Source organism: Lactuca saligna, chromosome 9, assembly GCF_052625555.1.
Source record: "Lactuca saligna cultivar CGN05327 chromosome 9, ASM5262555v1, whole genome shotgun sequence".
NCBI lineage: Eukaryota > Viridiplantae > Streptophyta > Magnoliopsida > Asterales > Asteraceae > Lactuca > Lactuca saligna.
This window is the reverse complement of record NC_136425.1, coordinates 49,327,831-49,339,608: the sequence shown is the minus strand read 5'-3', so window position 1 is coordinate 49,339,608 and position 11,778 is coordinate 49,327,831. Positions and strand designations below refer to the sequence as shown.

Here is an 11,778-nt window from a genome sequence, read left to right as displayed (position 1 = left end):
CTACACCAGATGTACCCTAACTCTTAATCAACACGTTTTTCGAATAGATCTAATGCCAGTGTCAATTAGGAGCTTCGATGTGATCATCGGCATGGACTGGTTAAGCCCCCACCATGCCGAAATTATGTGCCATGAGAAGGCCGTCCGTCTTCGTCTTCCAAATCACGAAACCCTAGTAATTTACGGAGACAAATCTAGCATGAACCTTCGCCTCGTTTCGTGTATCAAATCACAAAAATATCTACGAAGGAACAATCTGGCGTTCTTGGCTCACGTGGTGGATAAAACCAAGGAGGAGATTAACGTTCGAGACATTCCCGTAGCATGTGAATTTCTGGACGTGTTTCCTGAAGATCTTCCGGGAGTACCCCCAGAGAGACAGGTTGAGTTTCGAATCGACCTTATTCCAGGAGCAACTCCTCTTGCTAAATCACCCTACCGGTTGGCTCCTGCCGAGATGCAGGAATTATCCAGCCAACTCAGCGAACTTTTGGATAAGGGATTTATTCGACCTAGTTACTCGCCATGGGGAGCTCTGGTGCTCTTTGTCAAAAAGAAAGACGGATCTTTTAGAATGTGTATCGATTACAGAGAGTTAAATAAACTCACAATCAAGAACCGCTACCCACTCCCACGAATCGATGACCTATTTGACCAGCTCCAAGGAGCTAGTTATTTTTCTAAAATAGATCTACGGTCCGGATACCACCAACTCAAAGTCCGGGAAGAGGATATTCCAAAAACCGCTTTCCGAACTCGCTACGGACATTATGAATTTGTCGTAATGCCCTTCGGTCTAACGAATGCCCCTGCCGCATTTATGGACCTAATGAATCGAATCTGCCGACCGTTCCTCGACAACTTTGTCATTGTTTTTATCGATGACATCCTCGTCTATTCTAGAAGCAAGGAAGAGCATGGCCAACATCTCCGACAAGTCTTAGAAATTCTACGATCAGAAAAAAAACTTTACGCCAAACTCTCCAAGTGTGAGTTCTGGCTGCGGAGCGTGAACTTCCTAGGTCATGTAGTCAGCCAAGATGGAATCCATGTGGATCCCTCTAAGGTCAAAGCTGTAGAAGGATGGGCAACCCCGACAACGCCCACGGAAATTCGTCAATTCTTGGGATTAGCAGGCTACTATAGGAGGTTCATTCAAAACTTCTCTAAGATCGCCAAGCCACTTACCTCGCTTACGCAAAAGGGTGTACCATTCAAATGGACAGACAAACAAGAGATCGCGTTTCGAACCTTGAAACAAGCTCTCTGTAGCGCACCTGTACTATCTCTGCCTGAAGGAATGGAAGACTTTGTAGTCTACTGCGACGCATCAAATCAGGGTTTAGGTTGCGTTCTCATGCAACGTGGGAGAGTGATAGCCTATGCATCCCGCCAGCTAAAGACGCATGAAGTAAACTACACGACCCATGACCTAGAGTTGGGAGCTGTAGTCTTTGCCCTAAAAATTTGGAGGCATTACCTTTACGGTACAAAGTGCACCGTCTTCACGGATCACAAGAGTCTCCAACACATCTTGAACCAAAAGGAGTTAAACATGAGGCAACGAAGATGGGTTGAGTTGCTAAATGATTATGAGTGTGAGATTAAGTACCACCCAGGCAAGGCCAACGTGGTAGCTGATGCATTAAGTCGAAAGGAGTACTCTAATCGTTGTACGAAAACTCTCTCGATAACCATTCAATCACACCTGGCCACTCAAATTGCAGTAGCCCAGTCAGAGGCCATGAAGACGGAAAATAGAGCAAGCGAAGTATTGCGCGGAATGGAAAAGAACCTGGAGGCAAAGGAGAATGGAGTATACTATTTCATGAACCGTATTTGGGTCCCTAAATTTGGAGGGTTTAGAGATGTTGTCATGAAGGAAGCCCACAAGACGCGATACTCTATTCTTCCCGGTTCCGATAAGATGTATTTGGATATTAAACAACACTATTGGTGGCCTAACATGAAGGCGGAAATCACGACCTACGTCAGTAAGTGCCTTACGTGCGCCAAAGTAAAGGTGGAATACCAAAAACCCTCAGGATTGTTACAGCAACCGACAATCCCTGAGTGGAAATGGGAGGGGATTTCTATGGATTTCGTGACCAAGCTACCCAAAACGTCGGATGGATTAGACACCATATGGGTAATAATCGACCGACTGACGAAATCTGCCCATTTCCTGCCAATTAAAGAATCGTACAAGATGGAGAGATTGACGCGTTTATACATTCGAGAGATCATGAGACTCCACGGAATACCAACATCTATCATCTCGGATAGGGACAGTAGGTTCACGTCCCGATTTTGGCAATCACTCCATAAGGCGATGGGAACAAACCTCGATATGAGCACCGCTTATCATCTACAAACGGATGGTCAAAGCAAGCGAACCATCCAAACGCTCGAAGATATGCTCCGCGCATGCGTGATAGACTTTGGAAAGTCTTGGGATACCCACCTACCCTTAATCGAGTTCTCATACAACAATAGTTACCATTCGAGCATCAAGGTGGCTCCTTTCGAAGCACTGTACGGGCGTAAATGTAGATCATCGTTATGTTGGGCTGAAGTAGGTGACACCCAGCTAGCAAAAACCCATACGTCAGACAAAGCACTAACGGGACCGAAGATCATCCGTGAAACCACGGAAAAGATCATTCAAATCAGAGCTCGATTGCAAGCATCGCGTGACCGACAAAAGAGCTACGCTGATAAACGGTGAAAGCCCTTAGAATTTCAGGTCGGTGATCGAGCACTGTTAAAAGTCTCGCCTTGGAAAGGAGTCATTCGTTTTGGGAAGCGGGGAAAACTAAACCCACGATACATTGGACCTTTCGAAATCGTCGCCCGAATTGGTCCAGTAGCATACAGACTGCAACTACCCGCAGAGCTAAATGGTGTACACCCCGTGTTTCACGTCTCTAATCTGAAGAAGTGCCTCTCAGATGAAACACTCGTCATTCCTCTTGACGAAATCGAAATCAATGAGAAACTCCTATTTGTGGAAGAACCAATCGAAATCATGGACAGGGAGGTGAAGCGTACTAAGCAGAGTCGCATCCCGATCGTGAAAGTACGGTGGAACGCAAAGCGTGGGCCAGAATTCACCTGGGAACGCGAAGACCAAATGAAGCAAAAGTACCCTCACCTATTCTAGCTTTCTCAAATCTAGCTTTCAAACAGAATTTCGGGACGAAATTCCCTCTAACGGGGGGATGATGTCACAACTAGAAATTTTATGTCTTGTAATCACTATACTCAAGTAAATGTAGAAATCAAAAACTCAAAAGCATGTATGATGCTTACTCAATGGAGAACTAAACCCCAATTCACTACATCAAGCAATTGGAAAACCCTAGAAGTTCTTGTTAAGTCCATTTTGGACTAGAACTTCCTTATTGGATCCAAATGGACCAATAAGCTTCCAATTGGACTATCATGGGCTTACAACCCTAATTGGGCTCTAATTGGACCCACATTCATGTATTTCAATATTATGGGCCATATTGGGCCTAGAATGAAATAAATTGAAAGCTTTGATCCATGATTAACCCAATCTAGCTTATTAAAACATAAAAATCACAATTTTATTTTATGAGGCCAATAAATACCTAAGACTAACTCTAATATTGGGCTTAGGAGCAAAAAGCCCAAATTTTTCCCTCCTCCTTCCATGCTCTCGGCCCAAAGCAAGCCCAGGAGAAGGGTTTGACTTTCTTGTGCCACATCATTATTACCTAATAGACATCCATGCAACATCTCATACTTCCATGTATGCACATCACTTCAAATCACTCTCTCCTCTCCTCCCTCTCACTCTCGGCCGAACACAACACACACACACTCACAAAATCCATCCCATTCTCTCTAGATCACTCAAGACCAATCCTTCCTCCCCACTCCAAAAATCTCGAAAATTAGGAGCTTTCAAGAGGATCTTGCAAGTTAGTCATCATCTAAGGTAAGGTTTTGCTTGGATCTATGACTTGTATTCCTTGTTTTATCAAAATCCCTTCTTAATCCATGCAAAAATCGTGATCTTGCACTCTAGAAAACTCCATAAACTCGAAAACTTCATCAAGGAGTGCAAAGGCCAAAAATCACTTCATTTCTTCAATTCTTTCTTCAAAAACCGAATCAACACCCAAGGTGAGTTTCATACCCCCTTATTTTCGGTTTTTATAAGTTTTTGTAGGGGAGAATACAAGCAAAGGTGTAGATCCATCATTATGTGTATGTTGTGGTTGACTTCTATGCTTATATGTATGTTTTGTATGATTTTGATGCTAGATCTAGTATGAAATGCTAAAAACCGAGACATGTATTTTATTATAGCATAAAATATACTACTACATGCAAAGTATACTAAGAAAAATACCCAAATGGCTTGACAACACTTAATTTGGGCTAAAAACTCATTTTTTTGACATAAAATGTTGAAAATACAAAGTTGAAGGGCCTAAAATGAAATATTTCGAAATCTGATGGGTGAGATGAGTCAAAACAGTTTACATGATGTATTTTCTGAAAATATACTATTTGGAGGGTTAAAAACATAAATTCCAAGCTTATTGGGCTAAAGATGACATTTTCGGCCCAATGAGGCCCAATATGCGAAATTTTCTGTTTTGGAGGACCAAAACTGCATTTCTCTGTAAAACAGTGGACTATAAGTGTTCTATGTACTTTTCAAAGGTTTAAAATGCTTTTCAAATTTAAAAAGGACCAAAGTTGCAAATTTTTTCCAAATTGGGCCAAAAATGTAAAAATTGCGAAAAAGAGGGGTTATAACCGAGAAAACTGCAATTTCAAGGACATAAGCTGTTTTCTATGAAAAATATGCTGGAAAATACTTATTTCAATAATTTTTGGTATTAAAATGTCAAGAAAATTGATTTAAGGACCAAACCGGAAAGTTTTTAAATAAAGGGGTGAAAAGTTTAAATTTTACAAACAAGGAGGGACTGAAAACAGAAAATTCTCAAGGCTAGTTCAATACATGCAATTTGACCAAATGATGGTACCACGCCTATCGACGAAATACAATACATTACAATACCAAAAGTCGTTGTCAAACGAATTGGTTCGGTCTCGAACCAATAAAAATCCGAAACCACTAACACGACGACACTATGACATTACGACATTACGATTCATAACTAATAACGATTGGGAAGTCACTATACATGCGAGTGTGCACAGACGTCTACGCACCATCTTTGGGCCCCAAAGCTAGCCCAATGACCTGATCTTAAGGCCCGAAGACCTCTCTCTTACGAAGTGTTGGGTTTTACCGATCCGACATAACGTAAAAGGACTTTCAATGGCAAACATGCTGCTGGTCCCCAAGGGTCCTTCAGTGCTGCTAGTAAAGTCTGTAACTCACGATTGCGGGTTGGGCTTCGGGCCCTTCGCAATTGCAATGGTCTTGAACGACGCGGGGAAATACCGAGGGTTTTGCACCTTCTCTTCTTCCCTCCGGTCGTGGGACTACACAAGTCCGGGAGGATTGAGTTGTGTGAAGAATTACAAGTGACGCCTAAGGGATCGCTTGTAAGGTTGTCGATTGGACGTTTTCATTAACGCACGTCACAACACTTCACCACCCACTGTATTCTCAATGCCTCCGGAACTCAACGATTTCCTCTAACGCAACGAAACAACGGTACACAAACTAAGTAAAGCAAAGTGATAGGAAAACGTCGGGTTTTCCTAGGGTTTTCAACAAGTACAATTATGAATTACCGGTCGAATTTCACAACTCTTACGCTTACATCTATAGAATCCAAACAAGCATACTCATGGATCATCACATATTTTTACACTATTCTATTTTTAGAAAATATCGGATTTTCTGATGGTTTTCAAACAATACATTGGATTTCAAACACTACTTATGAACTCACCAACATTTCATATGTTGACGTTTTCAAAATACTTGTATTCTCAGGTAACAGATAAGGTGAAGGATGATTTGTACTCTATGACGTTTTGCTGTGGTTTAAGTAGTGTCAAACAGTTATTTTTGAGAATGTAATGTTTTGAACAATGTAATGAATGTAAACGCTACCAGTTGTATCATTCCAAATGTTGGTGATGTATAATGTTATGTTTCATGTATATGCATTGTGATGGTATTCAATGAGTCACGATAGCCCTCGGACGTTTCCGCCGTCTGGTTCGGGGGTGTGACAACACAGAACAAGAATTTTAAGCAATCAAATGATTAATTTAAGCATGCTAGGTAAAATCAATCAACACAAACATATCACCAACAGATAAAGTCAAATCTAATGCATTAAAACCATGAGTTCCATCTTCATCTAGCTAATAGAAGCAACTAGATTTAGTTGGACATCCTAACAGGTAAACAAACAAAAACTATAATCAAATACATGTTTAAGTGTACCAATCTATAAACCAAATTATGAATTTCTTCTTCCTTGGTGTTAAAACCAACTTCCATATCTTCTTTCCCTCTGAAACTCGTCACTAGGAACCCTTCTAGGTCAGCAAAAAGTCTCCCAATCGTAATGGGCAAAGATATTTATATACTCTTCAAATTTACCGTTCACGTCGTGAGAATTTAAAACTCACGTCGTGAACTCGAAGTAATCGTGATCGGCAAGGATTCCTTCACCAGGATGCTTATCTTCTAACTCTTTCTACTCACATCGTGAACCATCACCTGTTCACGTTGTGAGTATGCCTTTTTTTGGGTGTTTTTCTTGTCTTTCAAGCCTTCAACCTCCAAAGTTCCACTCTTTAATGCTTTTAGTCATCTTTCTTCAAAATGTCTTCTTTTTTGCTACAAAATATAATTTACCCATTATAAGTACCATTATTCTATTCAACTAACCAAAATATATATAAAAATGTACTTAAATATCGCCTAAAAATATGTATAAATATGGCAATATCAAAATACCCCACACTTAGGCTTTGCTTGCCCTCAAGCAAATCTACTCATTTAAACTCAAACCTTCATCACTAGCATTACATAAAACAATCCAATTCCAGTTCAGCCATTATGCCAAGACCTTAACGCATGGATTTGTGTCTAAAATTTTTTCTAAGTAACCCCCCTCAATTCTAAATACTTACAATCCTCATAAACATTTGCTCACTTCTTTTGAACAATGCTCATTTTATGCAACCTTCCGAATCCATCCTCAGAAATCCTACTTAACCTCAAAGTATTTTTGTAAAGCTACCCAAGCATACATAAACTAGAGAATTACAACTTTTAGAAGATACCACAACTTGGAGCTCTTGAATTCTTCTTTCTTTGATGTTTGATCTTTTACTTCTTTGAATTCACTTTCTTCATGATTTTTGGCATCTTCAACTTTTAACTTTGAAAATTTTGATCTTTTTTGTTCTTCAAACTTGATACTTTTATGCTCCAAAATTCTTCCATTTCCTTACTTTTGGTAATTTCTCTCTCTCTCTCTCTCTATATATATATATATATATATATATATATATATATATATATATATATATATATATATATATATATATATATCTTTTACACGTATCTCACTTTTTTTTTATATCACACAAACCTACATGCTTAAGCAGGGGCGCTTAACTTCAACCTTTATTGATTAAGACATATCTTTCCTGGATACATTTCAGGTTTAGGCTGCTAAACATATTGTATTCCTCAAACTAAGCAGGGTTATGTAAATATGTTTGTGAGTATGTGTGTGTGTGTGTATATATATATATATATATATATATATATATATATATATATACCTTTTTTAAGTCCCCCCACTCATCATTTGTTAAGTTAAAATTATTTGTTTGTGGATTGTAAAGGTTTCCAGTTTTGTTTTTTTAAGTATAACCATCCTGTGTATTTGGCTTTAAGGTTATCATAGGCGTTTTTTAATTGTCGTTGATTCAAATTCACGCCATACTTTTCCTTAATAGTTGCTCCTAACTTGTGCCATAATTGTTTGTGCAAACTCAAACCTTTTCTACGCACGGTTTGCACTTCTTCAATACAAGTTTGCAATAAGCATTTTGTTTGCTCATTGGTCCACGTATGTTTATCTCGTATTGCTAACAACAAAAGAAAATATAGAATACATACTTTATCTACAAAGATTAATCATATTTCAACATAATTAACAAATAAGTTTAGCATATTGAACAACAATACATCATGAATGAACAAAAAAAAAAAACCATATAAGCAAAAATTATACAACACAATCAACAAATAAGTTTAACAATTTAAGCACAAACTTGCATATAAACATAAACTTGATCTCCATTCAAGAAATACAAGTGATAACGATTCAATAATTAAGTTAAAAAAAACCATTTCAGCAAAGACTTTAACACATTCAACAAAGATTTATGATTTCAACATATAAACTTGCATATAAATTGGTCCTGATGTCAAAAAAAATTAACTGAAAATCGGTCCTTATGTCAAAAAAATTGGATAGAAAAGGGTTAAACTGATGAAACCGAAGGCAACAAAGATTTGAGCATATAAGTTCATACAGTCAGTCCTGATGTCAAAAAAATTGGACAGAAAAGGGTTAAGTTGATGAAACCGAGGGCAACAAAGATTTGAGCATATAAATTCATACAATTGGTGATGTCAAAAAATATGAGCATATAAATTCATACAATCGGTACTCAAAATGCATAAGAAATCAGAAAATTGATACTCAAATTCATACAATCGGTACTCAAATGCATAAGAAATCAGAAAAAAGAAAAAAGAAAAAAACTTACCTGATGAAACCGAAGGCAACAAAGATCACACGTGAAGACGATGGTAACAGCAGTGGCGACCGACGACCGGCGATGGAGGGGCAACGGAGGCTGGAGTCGATCTTCAACAGGTTGATCAATGGGAAGGATGCGAGAAGAAGGAGAATGAACGAGAAGATGGCTGGAGCGGCGTTATTTATTATTATTATTATTATTATTATTATTTGTTTAGGGCGTAGGGCGTTTTTTTAATGAGGGTATAAGAGGTTAGAAGAGTTAAGCCCAATGTTGTGTGGGGAAGAGGACGGGAAGATGTTTTTGAGCCCGAACTCTGCAGAAAAACAAACTGCTGCGAACTTAAAAGTGTTGCGCGTGTACTGCGTCATGCAGCACTAAAAGGTTAGAAGAGCTTTTTAAAAAAAACAAACACAACTTAAATCCTGACCATTTTCTTACATTTAATTACAACCATTTTGAAAAGAAGAGGGATTACATTCACTTTTGTTATTATTTGGGCCATGAACATCTAAAATCTTCAAATTAAAATATGATCTACGAGGCATCATAGCCAATGTTCTAAATGGTGTTGAAGCAGGACTTAGCGGTAAGATCAAGCCTCAAGCCATGTCAAGCATCGATGAGTCATGTCGTTTTTCAAGAAGTGATAGTTTTATATACATTTAAAAAAATCACATAATTATTGAATTATATCGAATATATCAAGTTTTTAAAAGTGTTATATTAACACTTAATATAAAAAAGCTAACAAAAACAAAAACTCAATTGTTTTAAGTCTGATTAGAAAAAAAAAAAATTGCACCTTGAAAAAGAATCGCATCATAACGTGTTAAGATGCGTATTAACACGTTATTTGGATGTCACGCTTAACAAACATGTATTACGTTTTCGTAACGCCAATAATAGGTCTCACGCGAACCAGGTGACAAAAAGTATTACTTAAGTACTACAGGGACCATTTTTGTAATTCAATGTATATTTTCTTATACAAATAGAAAGTTCAACTATGTTAAGATTGAAAAGACCAAAAAAAACCCAAAAAGAGGCAGCGAACTAGAGGCGTCGAGGGGCGCCGCCGGCATGCCCAACTGAGCTCATCATCCCGATCGATCACTTTGCCAATGCTGTTTTGTGTAGTATCAAGTTACTGGTACTTCTTTCCATCAATTTAATTATGCATTAATCTCCTTTCAACAGTTTCTAGTAAATTTAAACCATAAACCATTTTTTTTTTTCGATTTGATTCGGAAGCCCTTCAATACGCTTGATTTCAAGCTATCAAGTATTATTTCGGTTTCATTGTCAATTGCTTTCAAAATAGTAGAAATCGTGTTACATGATTGAGGTGGATAGATTTTGGGCAGACACCATTGATACATGCGCTATTTGTATTTTGTAACTGCCTTTCAAGCTATCAAGTATTATCAAGTATTATTTCGATTTCATTGTCATGTGTAGAAACCTTTAAGCAGAAACCACATCTCTTTATCGATCTGCACATTCAACTAAACTCACCAATGCTCCTTGTAGGTTCTCATATAATTGGGTGTCAGAATTTGGCTTTCATCAATTGGGATTTGAGTGAAAGGTGTTGATTTGGATTCGAATATGATGGCTGTAACATGGATCAGCGCTATCTTGGTTGGAGCAGGCTGCCTTGCTTTGGGATTCTTCATTGGTGCACGAAAACCTGGTCGCAAATTTCTTTTAACCAAGGCAGCTGAAATTGTCGATGGAAGCATAAAAGGCCAGACTAAAGGCAAAGGCAAAGGCAAACCACCCCTTGAGATTGAAAAGCTGGCTGAGATTATTGAAGATTTTAAGATGGTAAGCTTCTTTATGTAACATGTTAACAATATATATATATATATATATATATATATATATATATATATATATATATATATATATATATATATGTTACAAGCTATAATACGTGGAAATTTCTTGCTTTGTGCAGGTGTTGGTTGTAAGAAATGACCTAAAGATGGGGAAAGGGAAGATTGCTGCTCAGTGCAGGTATCTATTACTTCAATGGTGGAACTAGAAGCCTCTGTAAAATGATATAATATTATATGGTTGTTGTCTTAGTTGAGTATAATTATGGTGGTCTGCAGCCATGCAACTTTGGGACTCTACAAGAAGATTCTTCATCGGGCACCTAAAGCTTTAAACAGGTACTTCTGTAAACCTTTTCTGAAAGTGTTCTTGAGTGTTGGTTATGGTAGGTTTACTTTATGCAAATTTGCAGGTGGGAGATGTGTGGGCAGGTTAAAGTAGTGGTGAAAATCGAAAGTGAAGATGATATGTTGGTTTTACAGGTTAAGTTTTATTGCCATGAATCATGATCTTGTTTGTATCTTGATTTCTAGGCATCATCTTCTTATCTTCTTATATGTATATATGGAACTCTTTTGTTTTGCAGGAAAAAGCAAAGTCAATGGCCATACCAACTCATATTGTCATTGATGCAGGGCGAACACAGATAGCACCAAGTCAGCTTCCTCGTCTTTTAGTATATAACTTTTCCTGCATTTTCTTTCTAGATTAAATTCTGATTTCCTTTATTTTATTTTATTTTTTTTTCCAGATTCAAGGACAGTGATGGCTGTTCTTGGTAAGTTCATATTCCTTTCATGTTTGTTCTTATTTCCTTAACAATTCATTAAAAAAAAATGTTCTTCAAGTGTGCATATATACACATGCAGGACCAGCGGATATGGTTGATGATGTAACCGGTGGATTGAAGCTTCTGTAAGCAGATAATGTAGACAAACAAGTGGGTTTAAAGCTTCAATATCAACTTACATTTCAAGAAAATGATTTGCAAATCTGTTTTAACTTTTTACCTTTTTCTATCCCCTTTTAAAGCATGTCATACTAGTGAAGATGATGATGATGATAAGGAAAACCTCCATTTAGCACAATTTGTTGTCATACCACGTTTACAATTTTGAATGCATTATTTTACACTTGAAAGTAGAATTGATTGCTAAAACGGAGAATTATACAAGA

The 11,778-nt window shown here is 37.7% G+C and overlaps 1 protein-coding gene across 1 annotated transcript; it reads left to right on the top strand.

Annotated features, from left to right (window-relative positions):
- The first annotated feature begins 9,780 nt into the window (after positions 1 to 9,780).
- On the top strand, positions 9,781 to 11,690 carry LOC145014894 (Peptidyl-tRNA hydrolase II (PTH2) family protein). Its single transcript, XM_078973335.1, has 8 exons — positions 9,781 to 9,913; positions 10,294 to 10,590; positions 10,724 to 10,782; positions 10,881 to 10,940; positions 11,015 to 11,084; positions 11,189 to 11,258; positions 11,354 to 11,380; positions 11,472 to 11,690. Exons 2-8 carry the CDS (start codon positions 10,372 to 10,374, stop codon positions 11,519 to 11,521), a joined length of 555 nt encoding a protein of 184 aa, XP_078829461.1. The 5' UTR covers positions 9,781 to 9,913; positions 10,294 to 10,371; the 3' UTR covers positions 11,522 to 11,690.
- The last annotated feature ends 88 nt before the right edge of the window (positions 11,691 to 11,778 follow it).

What these genes read in the sequence shown, in the direction of transcription:
- LOC145014894 (XM_078973335.1), top strand. Translation starts at nt 10,372, where the DNA reads ATGATGGCTGTAACATGGATCAGCGCTATCTTGGTTGGAGCAGGCTGC. An exon ending in GCACCTAAAGCTTTAAACAG is followed by an intron (nt 10,941 to 11,014) that starts GTACTTCTGTAA and finishes GCAAATTTGCAG; the next exon opens with GTGGGAGATGTGTGGGCAGG. An exon ending in ATGATATGTTGGTTTTACAG is followed by an intron (nt 11,085 to 11,188) that starts GTTAAGTTTTAT and finishes TTTGTTTTGCAG; the next exon opens with GAAAAAGCAAAGTCAATGGC.